General features: G+C 46.2%; 1 protein-coding gene across 1 annotated transcript in view; it reads right to left on the bottom strand.

The window, feature by feature from the left end:
• The window catches only part of pcdh7a (protocadherin 7a), a 36,235-nt gene extending 12,451 nt beyond the window's left edge, over nt 1-23,784 (bottom strand). The window contains exons 1-3 of the mRNA XM_041933814.1: nt 22,361-23,784; nt 19,499-20,675; nt 13,787-14,569 (exon numbers count right to left, since the gene is read on the bottom strand). Coding sequence (XP_041789748.1) covers nt 13,787-14,569; nt 19,499-20,675; nt 22,361-23,784 — 3,384 coding nt within the window. The remainder of the gene's footprint in view (nt 1-13,786; nt 14,570-19,498; nt 20,676-22,360) is intronic.
• Between the last annotated feature and the right edge of the window lie 3,996 nt (nt 23,785-27,780).

Below are 27,780 nucleotides of genomic sequence, written 5' to 3' on the forward strand. Positions count from 1 at the left end.
GGGTGTGTGTATTTTGTTTGTAGGTATGCTGCATTTGTGTGTGTAGAGGCAGAGAGAGAGAGAGTGTGCTTCTCCGCATGCGGCTCTACCGCATCACCATCCACCACAGCTTTGTTACCATCAAGCTGTCCACTCTGGCATTGAGCTTTCTCCCTTCTCCCTGTCTCCATCTGGGCTCTCCACCCTGCAGACACACACTGAAAATCAGTGACTCTATTCACAGCATTGGGCCTTTGAAATGTTTATCCTTTTGTGTGGCCGTGGCTGTCTATAGGGGGGAGAACAAAAACCGAAACAAAAGCTCATAGAGTGAGACGTACAGCGAGGCTTACCGGACAAATGCCCCATGATTCAGATTAGCTCCTTTGTTGGTGTGTTTGTGCGTGTGTGCATGCACGTGATGTTCATCGCTGTCCACCGCTAGTCTCTAAAACAGTCATCTCTTATAACATCCATGACAGCAGTCATTGTTAAGTAAGATGCAAACAGGATGGTGGCGTACAACTGGCCTTCTGTGTCCGCTCGTGAGTAAGGGAGACCATACATATGTATGCCTGCTATTTAGATGCCATTTACTGCCCATTTTGTGTGTGTGTGTGTGTGTGTGTGTGTGTGTGTGTGTGTGTGTGTGTGTAAGTGTGGACCATCAGGCTAATAGTATGCGTGTTAGGAACAGGCTTTTCCCACCCACTGCTATTGTCCATTAAGGGTGACCAGAGGAGAGTGAACAATAGCTTCACTGTGGGTGCCAGTGTATGAAAGAGTAAAAGTGAGGATGAGGCTGAAGATATGTAGCCTGACACACACAAGGCTGGTGGACAGGCGCGCACGCACACACAGAAACACAACCTCCCTGTTGAGAGTGATTAGGAGTGCTGCTGTGAACAATAGACAGAGTCAATAAAGGACCTCGGAGACATCCGGATACAAGAGCAAGGTCTCTATCCCTCTTATACACCCCACCCCACCTCTACCTCCACCTCCGTTTCCTCCCCCATATTTTCTCTCTCCCCACATCCTGCACGCTCTCTCCTCTTTCTGTATCCCATTCTTCTTTTCTTCACAACAACAGCGCTTTTGCCTGCACTTTCGAAGCTCTTTTATTTATCATATCTGACCTCAGCTCGCTCTATATCGCTCTCATTTTCTTGTCGTCTCCGTCCTCTCTCTCTCTCCCGCACACACTCTGCCTCCTTTGTGGCGCTCCTGTCTTTTGTAAAATTGGGCGGACGGGCTGAGCTGACAGAGGCTGACACGGTGGAACGCCACGACAAACTGAAATCCATCCTGTCAGTTTAGAATCAGTGTCAGTCATTTTACAAGGTTAAAGATAGCTTTGCCTAATGTGCTGTCAGACACAAACAAACACGTACACCGCATAGGCCTTGCCACACGTACACAGGCACGAGCACACACGTGAGCCATAAGGTACGCTGGAAGTGTGCGCACGCACACGCACACACACACACGCACACGCATGCTCTGCACTCCAGGAGAAGACTGCATTAATTCATCCACCTACATATGAGTATGACCTAAAATGGTAATACTGCATTATCTGCATATGAGTATTGGATATGTCTGAGTGTGTGTGAACCCCATCTCAGCCCTATCACCCCCGTGACAGACACAGTGTCACAGAAATGTCTTGGGGCGCCTCGCCCAATGTCTTGTCAATAGTCTCAGTGTGTGTGAGTGACTCGGGGACACAGAGGGGGCGTTATACTGGGTAGACAGCACGCACGCACACACACACACACACACATACGCAGACACACACCCACATTAAAGAGGGAAGACAGTGCACTCTTTCTCTCCCTCTGCGCTATTTCTCATTCCCTCTCTCCCTGACGCAGAGAGACTCAATCATTCTCACACTCTGTCTCCTTTGACGCAGAAGAGAAACATAAAACAACCGCTCCCTCCCTCTCTCTCTCTCTTCTTCTGTGTGTGTGTGTGCACGCGCGCGTGTGTGCGTGCGTGCGTGTGCGAACGCAAGACAGTATAATTAATATGGCTTTCATTTTCTTTGAGCTGTGAAGTATGCTTTTGGTATGCAAACAGACTTCTTGCATGCCAGTGTGCGTATGTGTGTGTGTGTGACTGTGTGTGTGTGCGTGCTGTTCGATACACCAGAGACCGAGTGCAGAGCCGGGCCATTGAGCGGAAGAAGAAGGAAGGAGGAGAGTTAATGAGAAAGCAGAGGAGAATCCAACCCATTCCCATCGATAACCTCACATCACACTTCAAGCATATACGTACACTGGCTCCATTTTTGAAATCCCCTTTGAAAATTATGGTTCAGCATTAGGGTTAAGAAATGACTTCAGTGAAGTCATCCAGCAGAGTTTCAGAGAGCTGAGCCTTTGCTGAGGAGTCAGCCTGATTATTATGCGACTCCTGGCATTAAAAAAAAAAAAATGTTTAAAAATGCAAATTATTCCACAGCTACTGCAGTAAAATAGTTAAGCTGCAGCTGAAAACATAATGTTTGTTGCATACTAAAACTACGGGGATATACTGGACTAATTAGCTATAATGGGTAAGGGTATATTCTCTTACCAGCATATTAATGTATCTACTTCAATTCCCAGCGTTATAGTGGGCCATTTATAAGGATTTAAGAAATAAAAGCATGTTTATAATCTTCCTGTCTATATTTTATGTGAGTTTTGCAAAGGGATTCAGGGTCATACCAGTTAAAAAATATGGATTCTTTCCATTATTGATGTATGTGCAGATCATTAAATCATTAAAATGTACTAAAACAGTCAAAATGCCAGTCAGATTATTCCCAAGGCAAAGTTGACGATGCCAAATTGCTCGTCCTGTCCAACCATCAGATATTCTGTTTATTATCATAAAAGACAAAAAGAAAATATTCACATTCACATACAGTTTGTGAATTTTGTGCATTTTGCTTAACACTTAACCGATTGAGATTCTCTTGAGCAAGTAATCGATGCATGAAATAATCATTCCAGCTCGTAACTGCTGCTCGTGCATAGCATTGCTGCATGACAACTGTATCTCCAAAGAGTAAACCTAGTACCTCACCATACCTCATGTTAAGAATATTTACATGACTTAAGTGTATGTGCTTAAAAGCTCAAACTTTGAATCAAGCACTTTGTAAATGCAAGTGCAGCGGATAATGTCTCTGCAAGTTAGGATGTGCTGCCTGTAAATTGGTTTTCCTTAGACTCACATTCTCCATAATGTCCCATATGGGAGTAGGGAATGAATTATTAAACCATTCATAATGATCACGCCATGTGCGAGTAACACTGCTTTGTAAAAGTCACGCACATGAAAGTGACACCAGCCTCTTTGATATTCAATTAGTAGTTTAGTCAATATTTTTCAATTCAGCGTTTGATCACCCCTGAAACTACACTGCTGCTGCTGCTGCTGCTTTGTGGTTGAGATCTACTTAAAATGTGGCCAAGCAGCACGCTTGACTTCTGCCTTTTAGAGAACTCAGAGGAAAAAAAAAAAAAAAGAGGGGAAAAAAAGAAAAACCCACGGAGAGCATGTTGAGGTGAAATCGTCGATTCAACATATTTTTGATGGAAGGCTCCCTGCAACGGCTCCGCTGGATTTAAAAGGGCCGTCGTCAGCAAAGGCCGGCATTAAGAAACACTCTCGCGCACTTAATTCTAATCAAAGCCTGCTCTTTTTAACAGCCGTGAAAGCTTTCATGTTAACACGACACCGCGACCAAAGCTTTATTCACGCTTTTAAAAGGGACTGACCGCTCAATGAGTGTGTGCATGCGCCGCACCTGACAATACACCATACCTGTGTCAACACACTCTATCCGCGCTTCTCATCTTACCGGTGATACTGTGTGTGACTCCCCCAACCATGCATAAATTGCCAGTGATCCCCACTTACACTGTGTGCGCCTCTGCGTTTGTGTGTGTGTGTGTGTGTGTGTATGCATGTGTGCCCTCTGTGGCGTGTATATTTTCCAAGCCATCTCAGGTTGTTGGCTCAGATGCGAGCATTCTTTTATCCAGCCAATTAGAGGTTGCCATTTCATCCCCATGGAAACCTGTTTGGGGCCCTAATTGGTATATAGATTTGCATGACTTTGATTAAATTTTTTTTGTGTGTGTGTGTGTGCATGTGTGCATGTCTGCGGATCTGAGTGATGTTCAATAAGAGTGTTGTTTTGTTTTTGCTGGTTTCTTTCCACTTGTCTCTCAAGAGCTGTTAGTTGCCGCCTTCATAATATCTGTATTTGTGAAACAGGAGAACAGAACCTCTTAAATAATGCATGTCTGACTTGTACCTGTGCAGTGCTGACCCATTAAGAACCTATTGTAATGCTTTGCAATTACTGCACTTGATTAGAAGCGAGCCATTCATTCAAAGTGCAGGGCAGTTGTTCAAACTTCAGTTTGTTTTGGGTGTGTCTGTATCTAGAGGGGTATAAAAAAATTGTGATCTCCACAGGAGAGAGTGAATAGGAGAGTGGTGTGAGTGTGTGATTATACAGTCCGTGTAAGAGTGTGTCAGTCAGGTCAAACTATTTTAATGCATCTGTTTGAAGGCGCCTGGGGGATTTCTCTCTAAAGGCTTGACCGGCTAGTCCTTGTAGTTCAACTCTACCTGTCTCTGTGTGAGTGTGTGTGTGTGCATGTATAGGTGGGCGTCTCTTATCTGGTCTATTTCTGACATGAACAAGCGAGTGCGGCTGAACAAGGATCAAAACACACACACACACACACACTCATAGTACATGCACACATACATTGAGAGAGGCTCGGGTCAATGGTATAATATGGAGCATCGCTGCAGGCAGAGGCCTGCCCACTCAGATTTATGTAACTTCTTTGATAGGGCAGGTAGAAAGCTCTTTCTCTCTCTCTCTCTCTCATGCACACACACACACACACGCACACACACACACACACACACACCAAAATAGCCCGAAGAGCCTGAGCTGGCTTTACTCGCAGTGAAGCTCCCTCCCCTCCCCTCCTCTCCTGTCTTCTCCTAACCCTGGACCCATATACCTCATTTCTATCTTTTTTAACCCATCTCCTCCTTCTCTACACTCTCTCTATCAGCTTTTCACCCCTAGGCGATACCTAAGAACACATTCTCATTTTGTACCTCCGCATCTCCCCCAACCACTCACTGGGGCTTCGCCTTTTTTCCCAGTCGCCGTATTTCTCTTCATCTCCCTGCCCAGCTCTCATAAACCCCAAACACTCCTCCCCCACCACCACCATCCCCTTTTTTCTGAGCCATGGGTGCTGACCAGGAATTTCTTTTCTCCTCTTCCACGCATTTTCTGTTCCTCCCCCTTTCTCTTCCTCTATCTCCATCTTGATCTTCCGATTTATCTATCTTCCACCAACAATTCTAAAACAGATGGCTACACTTAGCCCGGGGCAAAAACATTGGCTTTGGACTACAGCGCTACCAGGGCCAGTCTTTCACACTCACGCAAGATCTAATAAGCAGATATCCGGCGAGAAATGTGTTCTGATTTGCCAGTAGCATAAATGCATAAACCATATTGCACAGTGCAGATATTCACACCTTAGGCTCATTCCTTGGTAGCATGCTTAATTTTATCCAATCAGAAAAAATGAAAAGCAAAGATTAAAGCTGACTCTAACTATAGTCTAAAAGGGAGGCAGAAAAGAGGAGGGAGAGGGAAATGGAGCGGGTTGTTAAGAGCCATTTGTAAAATTTAAAGAAACTATTAAGTGTTATTAAAAAAAAGTTTGGAACCATTAGAAAAAACAGGTTTTGAAAAGATGGATCCAGATGGAGAGTGATGAAAAGAGATGAAACCACTTAGGGAGAACAGAGAGATCAATCAGAGGGAAGACAGACGGAGGAGGGTGTGTGTGTGTGTGTGTGTGTGTGTGTGTGTGTGTGGTTGGGGGGGCAGACAGACATTGGATTGGGGATGGCGGGTTGGAAAGAGACACTTTTTATTGGATGAGTTACAGAGCGATGAGTTCAGAGGCAGACGGTGCAGGCGACTGGCCTATGGACTAGTCAGTCATTCATCATGGTTTGGAAGTGAAGTGCTGCTCTTGTTATTTTAGTTTTTTAAGTTTGTACCTGTCTCTCTGCTTTGCAAGTTTGTGCATGCAGGTCTTTGTTTGTGGCCTTAATTTCTAAGTCTGATCATTGGGTTTCCATCTGTATGCTCTTTTTTCAAATTTCTGCATGCACTTCCATGGCTTCAAGATTAATTTTACATAATGTGAGATGAATAAATCATGTGCAGGTGTCCGTCTGCGTGCTCACAGACTTCTGACAGGTTTACTAGGTGGTGAAGTTTGGTCCAGTTCTTTCTACAGAGAACAGAGGGTCCACAAACACAGAGTGGGGGACACTTAACAGTTTGCTTGGAGGTCCTAAACCACCAATGCAATTGGCTGCCTACATCGGCCAATCATGTGGCAGTGAGACAGCTGTTATTAGCTGTGTCTATCTAAAGATGTCACACAACCAGGTAAAAGACCTGACCAATCATTAAAAACAAAGGGCTTTTTGCAGCATTCGAAAGACAATCTTACAATCACTGTGCGCACTGATTGGCCACATGGTTGGGAGTGTTAGAGCACAGCAGGGTTTGATCTTATTGTCATTTTCAAGGTTCACTGCATAGATTTAAAAAGAGTTATTGGAGATGGATTGGAGAGACAGTGTGATGCAGCAAGATATAAATAATTTGGCCTCAAGACACGGTCGAAGGAAACATTGCATGACCCAGTTCGCTTCGAGCATGCAGAACCCATTAGAGGTGGACAGAGCACTTGAATAATTTTATTATTGCACAGTTTGTCAGATTAAGCTTGAAGCCATCCAGCACAAGCTCAGAGTTTACAGACAGAAGCTTAAATGCCCACACTTAAAAAATTAAGCCCGCAAGCGCAGACCTGAATATATAAACTTTCAGAGTTTACAGCTACAGACCGAAATGTACAAGCTTATAAAACTGAGGCGACACGTACAAAACGTATTATTTTCACACGTCTTACACAGACTGACACTAACAATATCATGTCGGCCCACCTGATATAAGAAGTCACTCACATTCTGCCCTCTGCGCTGACACCTGCAGCATCCACTCGCGAGGTAAACTAATTTAAATCACTTCAGTTCACTTCACTCCAGTTTGATTCAGTTTGAGCCGGCTCGGTCCGACTTGATTCCATACAATTTGAATTATGTATGTAATTGAGCTGAGTTGGGCTCAGTCCAATTCAGTCCAATTCAAAATCCATTCAAGTCAATTTAATTCAGCTCAACTCAATACCACTTAATGCACTGAAGATTCTTTTGTGTAGGTGGATAAAACCAGTCAAAGGGCTACTAAGCTGTCTAGAATCCCTGTCTAGTGCGAGAAAGAGCGCTTTTGTTTAGCAATATTGGGTAAAATTGCTCAACCCACAGACAGCCATTAAGGTAATGCTGTAAGGCAGATGAGCTGAATGCAGAGCTGCTCAATACAGAGCAACGTCTTCAAGAGGCAAATAAAAGGAAGCATCTCTGCGAGGGGCTTGCTATGTAGGTCTTTGTGTGTGTTCAAGTGTGTGTGTGTGTCAGGGAGTTAAGAGAGAGTGTGTTTGTAAGGCTCTACAGATGTGTGTGATTCTAGGAGACAGAGTGTGCCCGGGCTTGCGCATGTGATTCAATCCAGAGGGAATGGAAGGAGAAACTGATGTAAGAGCCGGAAAACTTTCCTCTCCGCTCGTGTGTCATCATATTCTTATCAGCCTGCTCGCGGTGAAAAGCGTATATGCATAAGGATCTGGGAGGGTGTGTAATTATGTGCTATTATGTACACACAAGAGCGTGTTTCAGTGGGCACGTCGGTGTGTGTTAGAATCACACGTCTGACGGCGTCTGCTGTGCGCGTCCCTGCCTCAGCTTGTCTGCGTGTGTGTGCGTGTGTGTATGTGTGTGTGCGTGTGTGTGTGGGAATGACATTCCCGCATTCCTGCCATTTCACAGAGAGCTTGAAACAAAAGCTGAAGGGAGGAGTTGTTAACACAGTAACATTATCAGCTGAGCAGCCTGTCTGTATTATCTCGCGTGGTAAACAGCCAAGACAGACAGGGGACTTCCAATCACATTTCAGCTCTGGGTGACCTTGATGTGTGAGGAAACAGACAATTTCTCTCCCTCTGCCTCGCACAATCTCACTCCCTCTGATTCTCCCACTCGCTTTGTCATTCTGCCTTTGTCCTGCTGTCCTGAGCTCACACACACACGGGAGCGTGCCCGCACACACGCACGCACGCTTTTGATTTAAGAAATTTCTGAGGACGTTCCACTGGCTTTCATTGCCCGACTCCTCAAATGAAGAGCAGCCCTCGCCACAACATGCCTCCCCTCGGCTTTAGCTTAACAGAAACGTCACTCTGGAGGTCTCGTCTTCATCCGGCCGAGGACGGCTGGACCCTGGCCGCACAGCGACAGTAGCTGCAGACCTCCGTCGCTTTTCGTCACACTGGATGCGCTCAGCTGCAGCACTGCTGTGCATTCACAGGGGGTTTCTGACAGCGCTCGCAGCCCGGCGCACAATCAGTGCAGGTCACACGTAAAAAACAAAATTGTTGCTTCAAGATTTGGCTAAAACGCGTCTAGTGTGTAGATATCGTGTTCGGATGCTTTCACGTCGTAACATATTTGGTGCTCTTCAAATGAAAAATTGTATAACCTGACCTGAAGTTCCATTCTTACGTCATACGATGAGCATGTTCAATCTCCATGACAACTGAGTAAAGTCAATTCGCTGAGGAGGAGCGTCAGATGCGATTTTTAAAAAAAAGTTTGTCTCTGTTTGGTTTGCTTTCTTTAGGCTGGTATGAATGTCGTCATTCGAACTCCAGCGTGGAACAAAAAACTGAATCAGCTGTTGAAGTGAACAACACAGAAAAGCAAAGATTAGAGCTTTCCTTAATGACACAAATGTGAATTTGGCAAATTAAAAATCTTAACGAAACAAATAAACAGTACATGTTTGTCTGCTGATCACAGCAAATATTACATTGTCCATCTCCTACATGGTTATCAGAGATCTGTTTGGTGATCACAGCAGCAGGAATGTGTGAGTTTTTCCCTTTTTGTAATTAAAAACTGAATCATTCATGATTAACAGAATGACAGATGAGGTGGCGGTGTTAACTAATAATGCTCACAACCAGCTATTACTTTGAAGAGCTCTTTGTGACCACCGGGGAGGATGAATAAAGTCGAATACAACTGGAATAAATCTTGCTTTGCTTTACTGCGGTGGGTCCTCGTAGCACAGGATGACAGGTCGACTAAACAGTCAAAAGAAATGAAAGTCAGTCAGAGGGATTTAATGTTTGTTGTATTATTAGTTAATTATGATTATGAAGTTGAACAGAAAATAGACAAGAGCAACAAAGCCCCGGTGTTTAATGTTTTTCTTTGTTGTTCTTTGGTCTGGACCAGTGGGCCTGAACTGCAGGTGTGAAAGCACCTTTAAACACTGCATATTTGTAAGGTATCCATATGATCCTGGTCAAGCGGAAAATCAATGTTTACAGGGTGAGCATGTGTTCCACCTCCACAACCTGAGCATCTAACACAAACACACATCTGCCTCCATTGTCCAGCAATGTTTGAACCTTTCTTCATCCCCTCTCATCATCTACCTCCCTCTCTCTCTCTCTTTTTTCTGCCCGGCTCAGGTTTCCCCTCCGATGCCCACTGACTCACCTCCTCCCCTCGCTCTTTGTCTCCGGGTCAGTAGATCAGTTTTCAGTCTGGATCGTTGGGTGATCCCCGCTTTGGTTACCTAGTCCCTCTCACCTCTCGCTTACCCCCACCTCCTCACCTCACCACCTCCTCACCCCGTGAGCATATGGCCGGCTGCGCGGCACGAACTCGCGGTGGCTTTAATAAATACATCAGAGCGTTGGTATCATCATGACAGGGGTCACGGGTCGGTTACAGTGTGTGTACCTGAGAGAAAGAGGGAGGGGAGAGTGTGTGTGTGTGTTTCTGTTTGTTTCTGGTTGACAGTGCCATCACCCCTATGACCTGAATGCATGCTGCATGTTATCACTGGAAGTGTACGTGTGGATGTGCTCGTGTGGCGTGTCTGAGCGCATGGAGGGGTGAGTGTGAGTCTGTGACAGACGCTCATCATATTTAATCCTGGAAGGATTTCATTGAAATGAAAAGCTGCTTTTCAATTTTATAATCCAGTAGACCTAATCTCTCTGCCAGCGCCTGTCCATACAGTCCAATTAGATGGACAGGACCGGCTGGTTGAGTCCCGTTTGCCACAAACTCGTCTCTATAGCCTGTCCTTGCTGTGTCAAAACAGCGTGGCACCCCGTGTCGTGACAGCCCGGCGCTGACCTTCGCCAAACACTGTGAAACTATGCGATGCACAAAAAACTGCCCTGTCAACCCACCTGTTTCTGCTGCAGTCTTGGCCTTGTAAACGGTGCATTGATTAGAGTTGTGTGTGTGTGTGTGTGTGTGTGTGTTTGTGTGTAGGTGTGTGTCTGGTTCGATTCAGCCTTTGTGGCACCGCACTCTCACCCAGCCAACCCCTCCCCACATACACACACACACACACACACACACGCACACACACGCACACACACACACGCACACACACGCTGGGTCCGGAGAGAGAGAAAGTGCTCACTACAGTAAAAGAAGAAGTCGCACAAGTGAAACCGCTGAGTCGATTCATTCTCAGAGGTCAGTGTGGTGCACGGGAGACGCAAAGGTAGCAGTGGCGGGGTGTTTAGATTTATGGCCGCGCATATGGCAAAGAAAGCGGGAGAGCGACAGAGAGGAACAAAGGGTGAGAGTCAAAAGGAGAGGTAAGACGAAAGAAAAGGACAGCGCGAAGGGCTCATCGAGACAACTTACACAAGGCGATAAAAAGAAAAGTAAAAGCCAGAGAAAAGGGAAACCAGAATGTTTCAGTGAGTTCAGACAACCACTTTGCTGTGGTCGACTGAGGACAGACCGGAAAAACTGTTTTGTGGTTGAGTGTGTGTTATGTGTGTGTGGCGGTGGTTAGAGGGGAGAACGAGGCCACTTTGCCCATATTGACTGCAGTGCCATGTGACTGCTGTGATCATTAATGTGTCCTGATGCCAACGGGTATCCTGATGACCCACATCTCAGCAGTCCACTCTCACTCTCTGGCTGCCACCCAAACTGGACCTCTCTCTCTCTCTCTCTCTCTCTCTCTCTCTCTCACACACACACACACACACACACACACACTCACTCTCCCTGCCTCTCCTCACTTGAAAAAACGTTCTCCAACCTCCTCCTTTACACTCTCTCCATCCCAGGTATCCCACCTCCATACTTTTCAGGTTCCAACCCAAATGTGTCCGTGGCACTGATTATCAAAAACTACCAAAGTACCAAAAGTTGGTCTCAAATGTCTCGTCTAATGCTTTTAGCAAATATTTACTGCTTTAAATCACAATTTTGCTTACTTTTGATGTAAGATGTAAGTTTTTTGGAGTGGAACAAAGTGAGATATCTAAGATTGTGTCATTTTGTTATCTGTGCTGAAACTCAGGGATAAAAAAAGCACTGATGCCGAAATATCTCAGATGATATCCACCCCTAACCAAAATACAAAACACACTCTTATCCCATTCTCCCTTTCTACCGCTCCTCCTTTCTTTTAACTGGCTCGCACTGCCTTTCCTCTAACACTGCCCCTCTCTCTCCCTTTCAGCTAACCTCTACCTCTCAATCCTTCTCTTGTTCATTTTTGTATCTATTCAAGCCCATTGATATGGATATTCTTCCCTTTTCCCTCTCTTCTTTCTCTCTCTTTAAAAAAGATCCACCCACATTGGACTGAGCTGTTTTACCATTTTGTTGCCTCTTTGATGCAATCTTGCTCTTCGTCCATGACGCCCAGTTTTTATTACTTGCCTTTTTTTTGCATTCGTTTTTTCCTATTTGGAGCACCCTAGTTGGTCTGATGATGTGCTGACTTCAGATGAACAGTTTTTAGAGTTTTCACTGACCCAGTAAAGTAGCTTTGAAATTCAAAGCCCCCCCCATCTCGTTTACTCCATCTTCCTCCCCTCCTAACCTCCCATAATTCTCTCCCACTCCTGATCTAATGCTATTCCAAATTCTGTCAGCGTCCCAGTTCCTACATTTGGCACATACTCACCACCTCTTACTCCCTGAGTCTATCTCTCACTTGCACTCACATATAAAATGCATATGCCTTCATGAAATAAGCAGTCCCTCAAGCACAGTGGCACCCACCAACACAAACCTGCTCATGGCGCCAAACTGTTCGAGTTAACAAATTCTGACACGTGCGCGAACACAGTCATGCACAAGCACCCAAACTCTTGCACAGACACACACACACACACAGAGCTGTGTATGAAACCACTGACTGTTGGATATTTTGGGGGTGGTCTGGGTTGGTGGGGGGAGCAGACTGCACTGCAGCAGAGGAGTTAATTACCTCATACGATCAATAATTCATTCCGCTGTCAGTTTGTGTGTCGGTTCGTCCCCGTATATGTGCTGGCATGTTTTGAGTACACGTAAGCATGAACGCCAAACTCTCCCAGTAAGCATTTTCTTTCCCTGGGAACGGCAGATTAAGAGGATTGACTCCGTAATGGATTAACCTCTGGAGTGTGTGTGCGTACGCGGATGCGTGCGCGTCCCTGCGTGTGTGTGTGAGCGTACGTTGAGCGGGATCAGAGAGCCCGTGTATGAATTGATTAGCCTAAGAAGCTCCTCTCCTTCCCTTTTAATGACCACATCAGCACTTTTTCACCACGGGGAGGATAAATGTAGAGCTCTCTGTCAAGGAAATGAGACACCACCCCTTTAAGAGGGGTTAGCTGTCACTCAAACATCACTCTTGGGAGCGCTCCCCATGGACAGGGGAGACCCTGCTGTGTCAGTGTGTCTGCGATGATAGATGGAGCCTGTGCGAGTTTGTGTTAGTGTTGGTGCGTGGGCAGAGGGGTGAGTGACCGTCTCTATGCGGTATTATTTGTCAGCAGGGCTTCGGCTTTTAACTGCAACTTCCAGAGCAAACACCAAAGCCTGTGCATCCATTATCTATGCAACCGATATTGTTTACGGAATAAACATATATGCTAAATGGAGAAAAGATAACAGCCTGATAAGCAAAACAGAAACACAAAATGACCAATTACCCTGTTGGAATCAACTATTCGCCCACTCCCTCTCCGTCTTTACTCCAACTGAACTCCTCAGGGGTTCATACACACGGTCTCACACACACGCGTTCACACACGCATGCACACACGCAGTCATGTATGTATACACAAATGCACATTCACATACTGTTGGGCTACAGTGGGGGGTTGGCTCATGTCCCCCGTGTTAGATCGTGCTAAACAGAGGGCCGATGTTTGACACGGAGCACACACGCACTCTGACAGCAGGGTACCGTCACACAGGCTCACGCTCACAGGCTTAGGCTTGCTGACACAGACACACAAGCGTGTGCGCACACACTGACAGCTATTTGTGGAGATAAAAAGGTGTTTAGACGTTAGCGGCGGGGTGTACGGCGTGGTGTGTCAGCAGATGTGCGAATAAGAGGAGATGAAGCTGGGGACGAGGGGGAGGAGACGGATATCTGGAGCCAGAGAGCGGACACAGAGTCAAAAAAGGGCTGACTGAGAGTGTTAAGATTTACATAGAGAGGGGACAGAGCAAACAAAAACTGGGGATCCACAGAGACTATCTCATCCCAGCCCCTTCCCAGAGCTCCTACCTGTTTGTTGTACTTGTTCCCAGTCTGGCAGCCATACTCTGAGCACTGGTCAGATCCCAGGGACATGGCATCTGCATTGCCACTCCCCCCACTGCTGCTGCTGCTGGAGCCGGCACTCCCGACACAAGCCCCACTGCCCACAAAGGTGTTGGAGGGAGGCAGGTCCTGGACTGCCTGGTGCTTCTTCCCCTCAGCTGGAGGGGAGTGGGGCTGCAGATTCACCGCGGGGAGAGGTGAGCTGGATTTGTAGTGCCTGGCCAGATCTGGGCTTGACTGGTGTCTCCTGCCGCCGCCCATCCGCGGGCTGCCGGGGTCACCGTCAACAACACAGTAGCGGGCTGCCAGGCGCTCGCTCGCACTGCTCAAATCCTCCTCATCGTCATCATTTGCATGCCGGCGCAGCCCGTTGACTGTGACAATGCCGCTGTAGAGTGACCTGTCGGACTTCCCACCTCCTGCAGCTGCACTACCGCCACTTCCGTTACGTTTGTCCCGTCGAGGTTTGCGTCCACGATCTGACCCCCTGCCGCGGCCGGCCTGTGGCTGAGCCCCCGGAGGACTGAAGAAGTCTTCCTCTGGCTCCTTCTTACCGGCCTCATAGCCATTCTTTCCCTGAGCGCCGCACTGTCGAGCTGTGACTACAAGGAGGATAACTAGGATGACCGCCGCGGCTCCCGCCAGGACACCAATAGCTACACTGAGGCGCTGTTTCCCTAATGCACGCTCGCTGTCTGGGTCCCCTGCGATGTCCAGCGACAGCGGAGCCATCAGGCTTCGGGCCACCTGGGGTGAGAGCGAGAGTGGAGCAGAGAGGATGCAGAGTAAAGGAGGAAAAGCAAGAAAAAGAAAGAAGCCATCAATGAGAAAAAAAGTCGAAAACAGCAACAGTAAAAGATGACAGTGGGTGTGAGCCACAGAGAAACATCAAACAGCATCTTCAACTTAATTAAACTCATCTGTGCATTTTAGTGGGGGAGCTCCTCCATTATTCCCAGACACATACAGTGTCGCTAAATATATAATTGCTCTTGCTTCCCAGTTGCAGCATTTCAAGTTGTGCCTGTAATTCTCCACTTGTGATCTCGCATCATCTGCACGGGCACAGGAAATGCCTCGGATTATGCTGTTTAAAGCTGATTAAAAGAATAAAAGGAAACTTTAGACATTTAGGTCAGGGACAGTTAGATGAGGAAGAGCAGGAGAAACAGTCAATAAATGTGCAATAAAGGCAAGAGACGTGCTATGACTACATCCCCAGAACACAAACACATCTACTGTCTCATCAATGAACAATGTCCCTATTGTAAATGATGGCGTAGGCGTGGATTTGTTAAGGATTTGCTATCACAATTTTTTTTTTTGCACTGAGAATTGGATGGACAGACACATAGAAGGCTACTGTAAATAAGTGTGCTCTATGGAGTCATTTTCAGAGATGTTGTCTTTTTGCCTACTTAAGATTCTTGAGTGTGTTGTTCTGTTAAGCATAATAGTTTTTCCTCGATGCAAGGCAAATGCATGCTAATCCAGTCTGATCAATATACATTACACTTCTAAAATATTTTGTATTTGGGTTTAACATAGAGGAGACAAACTGCAAAGATTCCATTGTGAACTTGCGAACACATATACAAGGCTGAGGGCACACACACACACACACACACAAACATGTGCACCCTCTGAGCTTGTGCACTAATAAAAGGATCATTAGAAGAAAGTGGACTGTGCTGAAGCACAAACACAGCCATTACTGGTTATGGAGCCTTGCTCTACGGGAGACAATGAGGCTGTGGAGGTCTGGTCTGCAGAGCCCTGCTGGTAATATGGGGCAGGGTCATGAATCTGAATATCTCTAATCAATACATAGCAACTATGTTGGGAGAGTCATTATGCAAAGACATGACAAAATACCTAAACACACACACACACACACACAGACACACTTAAACCTATGCATACACCTACATGAGCCCACACAGACTGTAAGCTGTCCGTTAGTGAGAAAACTCATTCTGCAGCACTGACACCTCGTCTCGGAGCTCATATGACAATTCCTTTGGCCTGTCAAGGCTGGAAATTATATATTCATGTAATCCCTGCCGCCTTAAGAATGGTGGGTAATAAGGCTTGCCGGATTGAACGGGAGACAGACGGAGAGTGAAGGTGAGAGAGAGGAGTTCAATTTGAGCCCCTGTGGTTTACAATAACCAAATAAAATAAGTACAGTATAACCTGGAGTATTGGTAATGCTGCAGAGAGCGCTGCTCATAGAGCTGCACTGTGTTGCTTGCTTATTACATTATCCAAGGCATATCGGGCTTACTCATATAGAGAGCTGTTATACACTTCTCACCACCCCCAAGCTAAGAACGGGACCGTATTATATTTCACTGTTTCATCATCAACTATCTCTGTTTTAAGTTTCATTGTTTTTGAGTGAGTTGTGTTGGTTCTCTTCCATTATTCTGCTTCCACTGCAGAGGGCCTCTCCGCCAGGCTCCGCTCTCCCCTCAGCCCCATTGTTCTTCTTCTGCCTGCAGTATTCCTTTCCATTCTCATTCTGCTGGGCATTTCACTGGCTTAGTGCATCCCTGCACTGTCTGCTGTATTGTGCGTGCAACACAGGGAAGAAAAGAAAATAGTGATGCAGTGCCATATGTGCATGTACTATGTGACAGCGTGCGAGAGCCAGGTTTGTGCGCGTTTGGGACTGGAGACGCTTGTCGAGCCGAGCGTGTGTGCGCATGTGAGAAGAGGAGACACCCCACTGAGTGTGAGCGACGTATAGGCGGCCATGTGCAGGTGTGTGCAGTATAGCCACCTCTACTGCCGTTTTCGAGTGCATCCCTCTGACGCATCTCAAGCTCCCAGTGGAATCTTCCTTTCTGCTGCATGAGCTTTGTCCCGGCTTGGCTTAACACCACCATCTATCTGTTGGACTCTCAGAGGATTCTATTATCTGCATGTCACTGCAGAGGCCGATGCTGCGACCAAGACCAGGAGTTCTCCCCTGACCACTCTATTGACCCAAGCTTAAGAGGGCTCCCGATAACTCAATGAATTCACAGCTCTGCATAAGAACAGAGAGCTGCAGTTTGGTAACTGTTAGCTATTCATTATATTAATAGAAAGACGTGGAAATATCCCGCATTTCAAAGATAAAACAAAAAAAAATCTTGATCTGAGATGAAACACAAATTATGAATGTGAAAATACTATCACTAAGGGCCTTAATCAGATTCACAGTACAATGCACTTCTGATGCGCAAAGCATCTTGAAGTCTCCCAAATGACAACCCTGTCTAAAATATCACAACTTCTTCTAATTCCTTCTTCCTCTAGCTCAGACTCTGCAGCATCATATTGTAGCTAATTACACAACATGTGGTCCACCCAGTACTGTTGGATAGAAAAGACTGGAGTCATTTTCTGCCGCGGTGCTGCAGCAGTAGCAGCCGTTTTCCTTCCCTAATTACATCTGGCATCCATCCACCACACAGTTTGACTTCATTACGAGATGGAGGTATTCTCTCTTCAATGACTTCTACTCAATTACTCCGCCAAGTTCCTCCCTACAATCAAACTAAACTATGCATATTGTAATCAAAGACGGCTTTTCATACCAGCTTGGTCATATTATACTCTATTGTTCCATTCAATGGCCCTGGTCATTTAGGCACATTGCAGTTAATTCCACCTGTCAACACCATTGTTCCACCGCTTACCAACTGTTCTGTTCTAATCCTCACCCCCTTGATTGTTCAATTTGTACTTTTCATTCTACTCTTAATTGACAGTGTAACATTCATGAGGTGTTCTACTTACTGGCTGGAGCTCAAACACTACACCTTCTATCTGTGCTCCTGTTGTTTGTCTCTGCTTAAAAAAAAAAAAAGTGCCATTTTTTCGGACGCCAACTTGTCTCCGCATGAGGTGAGTCAGGCTATGATTATACAGGATGTGCTTTTCTCTGGCTAAAACAAAAGATTCAGCTTTTAAGTGGCGTTCAGAACAAGAATAGCGAGAACTCAAAGGGCGCACACAAAGCAGTTGCTATGTGACAGTCTTAAAGAGAGATATATAGAAACATGATTGAAAAGGAGAAATCAGCTGCAGTACACATTACTCCCTTAGAAATCATAGACATTCCACAAGTGCTCCCATTTCACCACAAAATGCCGCAAACATCTGCATTGTAAGGTGTGCCCTCGGAGATCACATTCGGTGGTTGAAACAGGTTTGTGTTTTGATTAAAAAAAAAGGGGCCTTTCAAAGTATTTGAGGATGGTGTTTGGGGGTCTCAGCGAAATCGGTGCTTTGACACATTTTTGGAGCTTTGTGCCTCTTGTCTGCCTGAATGTTGTTTCCCTCTCAGAGTTAGTTTTGGGTTACGCTGTTAACGTCACGTTGCATGCACGGACCTGACAGCTGAAGACCTTTTCCTCGGAGCAAATATGAGAGGGCGTTTCAAGTGTGGGGGTTAAAACCACAAGCTCTTCGTCTCAGATCAAACACTGCAACCGCAAGGCCACTGAGCAGATTTAATTATTAGCCAATACAAATTTCTTTGCCCACACCAGAGCGCAAGTTTTAGTAATTATTACCTGCCAACATTTATGACTTTGTTTAAGTTTTTTAAGGCATATTGGGAAGTTAACTTGATTAATACAATGACAGCAGAGGAGAGACAGATTTCCACCAGCACAGTGTAATCTAAATTTGAACTCATGCTGTTGTGGTTATTTCTGGTATCTCTGTAATGTCTTTGAGTCTAGTCAATTACCTCTTCACCCTCACTATGGATCTTTCAAGCAAACTGTAATCTTGCTATGAGGTCCTGCAGGACACCATGCTGATTTCCTCAATAATCACGGATGTATTAGTGCGCAAGTTCATATTTTTCGCACCTGTAAACATTATTCATTTAGAACTTGTAGTGGTTTTCAGTTACTTTCCTCAAAGTCGGACCGCTTCTGCTCTGCTCTGAATGTGCAGCGCGACACAATGAAAACTCCTAAGCCTCATCAATATTCAGGCCTATAGTGGAGAGACACTGCTAAAGTACAACTTCTATTCAAATGAACATACTTCAACCTACTCTGTGTTACAAGGCCAAAACTGGGACAGGCCCATCGTTCTCTTCAACACACTCACCCCTAATGCTCTGTCTCTCCCTCACACACACACACACACACACACACACCTAATGCTCTAAGCTCTGAGTTCAATGTACCATAAAAGAACAGCCACTTCAGTAATAACAGTTATTTTAACCACACAGTCATTATAAGAATGTATGCTGGACAAAGAACATCCAAACTACAAAGAAGCTGGCACTGCCAATAGCCCTCAAAAGATAAATTGGGTTCTTCATCTGGGACAAATATAGGCACAATTATTTCCTCAAAAATAGGCAGGAAATTGCAACACCATGCAGACGGTAGGAATTGTGCATTTATCTCATTCTATCAAGAAAATAGTCTCCTTACCAGTTTAGTTTTAAAAGCTACAATCAGTTGTCATTACCACCCTTTTCCATTGTAATGTGTCATCAGAGTGGCCATTATTTGAATGGATCAAAGCAGTACATCGCCGCTGTCATTATCGGTTATCACTGCCAACTCTGTGGAACAATGGAGGCCGGCACACAACAAAACAGGACAGTGCATACATAGGCATATGTATCAGTATATCTCTCTATATGAAGATTACCTGTGCATCCACCACGGTGGCGTTGGCCAAGCTCTCATTGATGAAGACATGGACCAGGGCAGTGGCACACAGCGAGGGGGCCCCACTATCATTGACCCGGACCACCAGGCGATGCAGACCTCTATGGCGTCGCTCCAGAGGTTCTGCAAGGGTGATCACTCCATTGGTGTGGCCAATCTCAAACAGTCTGAAGGGATTTCCCCCCACAAGTGCATAGCGGAGGTCTGCATTCGGGCCGGTGTCTGAGTCTATGGCCGTTACAGTCCGGACAATGGTGCGGGCACTGCTGGCAGGCGGAAGGAGGGTGTAGGACTCATTGGCTGGAGAGGTGATTGAGGGGGCGTTGTCGTTTTCATCCGTCACAAAGAGCGAGACAGTAGCGGTGGCGGTTTTGCGCGGCTCCCCTCCATCCACAGCCCTGACACGGAAGGTGTAGGTAGAAAGCTTTTCACGGTCAAACGATGCTGAAGAGAAGATAGTTCCTGTGTTGTTCTCGATGGAAAACACCTCTTCTTGCTCTTTCTTACCATCTTCTCCTTCTGTCTTCTCTCCCGTCTTCTTCTCATCAACTCCATCCATCTCTACAAACAGACTGAGTTCTGCATTCTCGCCTTCGTCAGCATCAGTCACGGTGACCATGCCGACTGGGCTGTTGGCAAGCAGGTTCTCTTTCACGTAGAATGTAAAGATTTCCTGAACAAACTTTGGGGCATTGTCGTTGCGGTCGGTCACCTGAACGACAACAGTCGCAGAGCCTTGCAGAGATGGTGTGCCCTTGTCCTTGGCGATAACCCGGAGTTCATACCTCTCTCGCTGCTCACGGTCCAGAACCCCGGTGGCACGGATATCTCCATTATCTGCATCTATGTAAAATGGCCCATTTGCAGCAAGGTCCAGGGAGTACGCAATCTCTGCGTTCTTGCCGCTGTCAGCGTCGGTGGCGACCACAGTGACTACCCTTTCACCAGGCGAGTTGTTCTCAGCAAAGTGGACCTCCACAACGTTCTGGGCAAAGGCTGGGGCATGGTCATTGATATCTACCACTCGCACCATCAGGGAGCTGTTGCTGGACAGACTGGGGCTGCCAGAATCCACTGCCACGATGGTCACACTGTACTCTTTTGTGGTCTCATAGTCCAGCAAGGCCGAAGTGTGCAAGAAGTATTTTTTCTTATTCCTGTGAATGTAAGAAAAGAAATTTCATGAGTTGCTACCCTTCATGGAAATAATACAGGCCTCGTCTCGAAAGTAGTAAAAAAAATGTATATAGAAATACTAATGCTGCTCCCTCTAATCAGTTACCATTGTGTTGGTTGACTGAAAATGATTTTGTCAGTCGTCTTTGTGCTGGTCTTTTTATGGAAAATGTTCTGTTATACGCTAAAAGGGCCATGGTGACATCGTCAAATGTCTTGTGTTGTCCAACCAGCAGATCAGACCAAAAAGATCTAGATTACAATGATCTGAAACAAAGGAAAGCAGCAAATCCTCACGTTTGAAAAGCTAGGACCAGACAATGTTTGGAGTAATTGCTTGAAAACTGACTGAAACGACGAATCAATCGTGAAAATAGCTGCCAATTAATTTTCTGTCAGTCGACTGAACGATTAATCAACTAATCATTTCGGCTTTTATATTTTGATATGTACGACATTTAAAACACACCAGATTTTGAAAGATCTTCCTGTGAGACTGCAGTCATCTGCAGAGAGACAACAACACTGCAGAAACTGTGACTGTTTCATTAAATCAACTAATCTACTGGCTGAATTCCTCTCGTAATTGTTACTTAGAGAAACGCTTTAGTCTCAAGCAACCCTACATTCAATACAACAACCAACCTTAATGTACAGGTGTCAGAAATAGTAGCAGTAATATCCTAAGCTGGCTTTCTGTCTGTCCCTCACTCCCCCCATTCAATAGCTTCAGGAAATATCTTTACAATTGACTTAAGAGCATTGACATTTGCAGCCTGCACCGCTAGAATAATATTACAATAAAGTCTAAAACCCTTGACTTTACTGAATATTGAATGAACATTCTAACTACTCTGTAGCCTCAGTGAATGAGTGGCACTACTTGAACCAAGCTTAAATTAAATCAACATGCAACAACACTTGAGCCACCGTTGTCTGAATTCTCTGTGGAAAATAGAAATTGTAGCTGTGTCTCCCCAGGCTGTAGTGTGGGTGAGACTTGCATGAAGGTATGGATGTAAAGATCAGAAAACATATAGGATAGAATCAGCACCAGCCCCAGATACAAAGACTCTTTGACTGTGAATGGTGTTAAGTTTTAGATTTGATAACACTACACAAGATGTATATACATACCTGGGAAGTTACCAAATCGTGAGTCTGGAATTATCCTCAAATTAATGTAACTCTGAATCAAAGGCCGTATGGTAGATAACTATAACATACTCAAGAACTGCCAACTGGCATGTTAATGAACCAGTGTCATATAATTATGGCAATTTTCTTAATGAATAACCAGTTTTAATTTAATTTTCTCCTGGTAAATGTATCAGTTGCTTAATGGAACATATCCAAATATTATTAGCTTATTATGCACATATTAGTTAATGTTTGTGTCTGCCCTCAGGTAAAGTGGTGCATCATACTGAGCTATCATTTAAAATGTATCATTACTTCATGATTACCTTACCATTACTTGCCAGTTTTATGTTCCTTCGAGAAAAGTAGTGCCTCATCCTACACAAATGAGCTGATTATTAGATACTGGTTCAGTACTGCAGTATCTAGTTATTAGGAACTGCTTATTACTAAGCAGTTAGTTCCTTCCTTTAGTCATCAGTGAAGATTTCTGTCACTGTGAGGGGTTACCTTTGGTTTGGCTCACCTGTCAAAGGCGTCGTCTGCAGGTAGAGGTGGGAGTGCTGTTTCACCAGCTGGCTTCAATGTGAATGGGACGTCTCCCACAACTGTGCACGTCACAGCCCCATTCTCCCCCTGGTCTCGGTCTGACACCTGCACCAGAGCTACTGGTGTGTCCACCAGAACATTCTCTGGTACCAATGCTGCTCCATCCCGAACGGGGATGCGCCCGATCTTTCGGATCTCTACAACTGGGACGTTGTCATTTTCATCCCGGACTGCCAGGACGACAGTGGTGCGGTCAGTGCGGGGTGGCTGACCTCGGTCTCTGGCCGTTACTGTGAACCTCAGCTGAGCCACTTCTTCCCTGTCAATCCTGTGCAGAACACTCAGCCATCCAGTTGCCTCGTCCAACCGCAGGAGTCGCCTGACAGACTCAGTGGCGGCCCCAAAGACATACTCCACCTGCCCGTTGACTCCGATGTCACGGTCAGAAGCTCTGACCTGGAGGACAGGTGTACCTGGGGGAGCATTTTCTGCCATTTCTGCCTCATACGTGGACCTCTCGAACTGTGGGCTGTTGTCATTCACATCAGTGATGGAAACACGAAGCAGGGCCTGGGATGAACGTGGTGGGTTCCCTCCATCTCGAACCCTGAGTATGAGCTCGTAGGAGTCTTTGAGCTCACGATCCAGTGTTCCTTTCACAATGAGCTGTGGTTGTTTTTCACCATCTGGTATATCTGCAACCTGTAGTTCAAACACAGTGCTCCTGGCTCCTGCTCCATTATCTCCACTTCTACCCCTCCGGTCCCCAAGTCCATCCGCTCTAGCAATGGGGCTTCCTCCTGCCATGCGTCTTGTTGAACTTGACCCAGCTGCACCGTCCTGAATCAGCTCATAGCGGTCAATGCCATTTCGCCCAAAATCCCTGTCTGTTGCTGTGGGCAGCAGGTAAAGGGTTCCTATTGGGCGATTCTCCTCCACTGAGAGCTGGAGCACAGGTGAGGGGAAGGAAGGTGTGTTGTCATTGATGTCTGTGATGACCACGCGGCCTTCGAACAGGTCCACCCAGCTCTGCAGCGGCCCTATCACCGACACCTCAAAGTCCAAGAAGCACTCGTTTTCATCGAATATCATCTGGCACTGCGGGAGCTTCTCTCTGTCGATGCGCCGCGGGCCTGTCGTCAGCTCACCTGTCACGTTGTCAATCTTGAAGTACTCTGAGCCGCTCTCCAGGGCGAAGGTGACGTCCCCGCTGCCCGTACCTGCCGTGAGGCCCAGGTCGGCGGCCACGTTGCCTATCTTGACGTCAGGTGGGCCCTCCTCCGCCACCCGGTACCGGAGGGCTGAGTTGGCACCCGGTAGCTGAGTCAGCAGCTGCAGCACTAAGACCACGAGGCTGAGAGCCTGCGCCGCGGAGGAGTGCACTGCACCAAGCCTCTGCATGGCTCCTTCTTCCTCTCGCCTCTCTCCCTCCCGCTCTGTCTGCCTCTGAGCCGCGGCTTGCCTCCTCTTTACTGGCGTTTCGTGGTCTCCGGTGCACCTCGCAGCGTGGGTGTCTGATTTATCCTCTCTTACCTTCTCCCTATCGCTCTCTGCGGACTGCCGCCTGAGGTCCGGAGAGGAGCTTCCGCGCTCTCACTGTAGTTCACTTCACCGGCGCAGGCTCCTTCCTTTTATTCTCCTCCTACACTCGGCAGCGCTTTTTCAACTTCTGCAATCTTAATTTGGCTGTCTTGCTGGGCTGTTCAGGCCACAGAAATATGAGAAAATCCATCCTGCCGCGAACAAAAAAAAAAAAAAAAAGACAAAACTAATTCATCAGCCCTCCGATTAATCCACTTCACTCTTCCTCACTCCTTTCTTTTCCGTCAGCCGGAGAGCTATCCCGTTGTCGCACCAGGACGCTTATCAGTTCATTACGCCGTTTGTAAGTTCTTTTTTGTTTTATTCCAGTCACACGTGGGACAGCGAGCTTTTCTCGCGTTTTTCCAGTTAGAAACTGCAATGCAGCAGCACACAAAAGGAGAGAGAGGGAGAGGAGAAAAAAAAAAACACTGCTCGTCTCTCCGGACGCCGAGGAAAAATGAACTCACATCCTCTGAAGAGGAATAAAAATCAGTTTGGAAGAAGTCTTTAGGATGCTGCTGCTGGATCTTTTCTTACCTTCTCATCCAGCTGCGGTTTTCTTCCTCTTTTTTTCCCCCGCAGTGGAGCAACGTGCCAAGCCGTCGGATTCCTTCACGCAAGTTATGAGGAGACAAGAGTGCTTTTCAGAGCGAGTTTCTCGTAATGTAATATTATTTTATGGGTCATAAAACAGAGTATTGGAGCCTCTCTTGGTGGTGGCTAGAAAGGAGGTCCCAACACCATCGTCAGTTTAGCGTAATCCTGTGCAGCCCGTGTCCGGGATGGATGTCTCGGTGATGGACCGAGTGTAGATGCGTCTTTTTCCAAGAGTCCCGCATTCTCTCTCTCTCTTTCTCTCTCGCTCTCTCTCCTCCACATGCGCCTCCTCCTCCTCCTCCTCTGGCTTTTTTTCCCTCTCACCTGCACTGCTTGGGACTGCTGCTGCTGCCGGTCTCAAGCGATGCTGCAGTCTCTCTCTCTCCCTCTCTCCCTCTCTCTCCTCGCTACTGCAACATTTTCCCCGGCCGCGTAACTCGATCGCTGAGCTGTAACGGGAGAGGCAGCAGAGGCGGTGTTGGGTCGCCTTGTGTGTGTGTGTGTGTGTCTGTGCGTGTGCGTGTGCGTATGTGTGTATGTGTGTATGTGTCGGTTACCAGGGACAGACCTCACCTCCTCCTGTCATATAGCGAGATTAAATGGCTTGCTGTCCCGGCTGCTGACAGCTCCTGGTGGGAAAATATCTTTATTCACACATTCATACAAAGGACAAAGAGAGACGCACAGAAAAGAGAGTGATCTGGCTTTAATACAAGTCAGCCCCAGTCATATTTCTGCTGGTGCAGCTATTTTGCCGGGGCAAGAGTAGAAGGCTTCATTCATCCTTTTCTGAAAGAGACAGAGATTGTCACACACTCTCTAACGTATCTGGAAATTGCTGTGTTATTCATTCACAGGAATTTATAGAGTGGTGCACACTGCACACTGTCTAATGGTCTAATGGCAGACTCATTACCTATGCTCACACTGCAACCAATATTCTAAAGAGCAAATAAATAAATAAATCAAAGAAAGCAGCATATATCATACATGTGTTTTCCTCTTGGAGTACACACAAGTAAGGTTATGGATATATTCTAGTGTACTTAAAATACTCAGACGTGCTTCCTCCTGTTTGTCTGTCGACAGCATCCTCCAGCTCACACATGCACGCGGCGCTGTGAGGATGTTGTCTCTCGGCCGACCGACCTGCTCGGTGAGGAGCGCAATGCAGCAGCGGTCTGCTGCTATTGAACACTACCGGGCTTCCATCCTGCCGCTCTGTTATCCCCCCCCTCCTGCATTTCTAATTTCCAAGCCAGGCAGGCCGCTGTAGGACCAAATGATATAAAAAGTAGGGAGTTCCCCAACATAATGTTGAGAGAGAGAGAGTGCTTTGCACCAGCTATTAGTGAACAGCTTATGGCTGACAGAGTAAACTGCAGGGAGAGGTCACACATCTTTTCTCTCTCTTTTTCTTGTTTTCCACATGACTCCCCCCCTCTCGCTCTTTCGCTGACTTTTTCTCTCCCTCTCCCTCCCTCGGCTGCGCCAGGAGGAACTTGCTTGTGAGTGTGTGTTTATGCGCCTTTACGCTTAGCATTCCAGAGGCATCGGCACGCGTCCGCTCCGAGCGCACCCACGCCCTCTGTCGTTCGACCTACGCGCGCTTCCATTCCCCTGGAAATCAATCGCGGGATTCGCCCTGTGGTGCCTGTGCGCTTGCAAGCATGCATGCGAATTCGCAGAGGAGGGGAAGGGAAAGAAAGTTTCAGAGAGGAAGAGGTGTGCGCGCATGTGTGTGTCTGCGCGTAGCCTGGCTTCACCGGCTCAGGTCAGATCACTTTTACTTCAGCTGATTTAGGAAATTTGAGTCAGATTTGACCTAATGAACAAAAAAAATCATCTCATAAAAATCTGTTGGCCTGAGCATGCTGTTATATCCAACCCATTAATATATAATTGAGCATGAATCCTCTTTCATCAGCAAATGAACTGCAGTTTCAATTTGCATATTGAATGAAAAGTGGTGTGTCTGTCTCTGTGTGTGTGTGTGCAGGCAGTGGTGTGTGTTGTAGTTAAAGGCTGGAGAAACATAACCTGAGTTGACATCCCTTACAGCCTAAAGGCCTAATCTACTGTTTGCCATCACAAAAGAGGATCACAGCTCCGCCACATGGTCTGCATGGATAACTGTGCAGAAAATGAAGACAATCTTGACATACATATTTCATAGCATTTGGCAACCGCTACTGCTGTTCAAGCGAAGTATCATGATTAAGTTTGCCATATATCCTGAAGACATTTTGTGCTTCTGTGCAAGGTCTTTAAAGGCATAGGCCTTAGATAATGCAGTTATGCATATGGAACTATACATCCATCCATGCATTGACTTATAGCCTCTTTGTTGGGTTAGTGGAGCGATGGCCACAACACAAATCAGAACAGCTCAGACAAGCCCTCTTCTGGAGCAACTTCCAGCTGGTAGATTTCAGCACACTCTCAATTCAAACTGCAGATAGGAAGAAAATAACTGTCACAGCTGAGGCAAGTCATTCAGCAACCAGACAAGTTATGTTGCCATCAGTTTCCAGTTCATGGGTTGAATCCCAACATTCATGTCAGTCAAGTTGTGTTTTAACTTAAAGGATAAGGCTGTATATTTATCTTATTGCCAATGAATCCCATGACCAGCACCGCACAAGGCCATCCTGGCATCCCCTGTCTGTGGCATTCGGTATAAATCTATAAATCTGAAAACAGGTAACAAATATGTAGTTGCAATATAAAAAAAGAGGCTGAATAAAAATCCTAAAAAGGCACTTTTGGCAAACTATTTTCTCATTATTATTATACACTATCCATGCTCATCATACTAGAAGAACATGTTACTTAATGCATCAGTGTGACTCACTGATGTGTGTTTAATAGTTTTTGTGCAACAATGGACATAGCACAGAGGATTCAAACAGATAAGGCTTTTGCCATAGAGGTGATACTTGTTCGCAGGATGAATTCATGGTTGGTTTCTGTGTTTTTAATGGGATTGGTGACAAATATGAAAATGTTTTTTGAACAGGCATAGATATGCTTTTTTTTTCTTAAAAATGTGAGTTGAGGGGCATTCCATTTGTGTTAAGGTTCAGGTCCAGATGATCCAGCACTATTGCAGGTGGATGGGCCGAGAGCAAACAGGCAGATAATGAGTCCAAATCCAGATAACTCACGATAGACAAACTTGCAGGGCGCAGCTGGAGCAGACGGAGGGTATGGACC

The sequence above is a fragment of the Chelmon rostratus genome, chromosome 3 (genome assembly GCF_017976325.1).
Source record: "Chelmon rostratus isolate fCheRos1 chromosome 3, fCheRos1.pri, whole genome shotgun sequence".
NCBI lineage: Eukaryota > Metazoa > Chordata > Actinopteri > Chaetodontiformes > Chaetodontidae > Chelmon > Chelmon rostratus.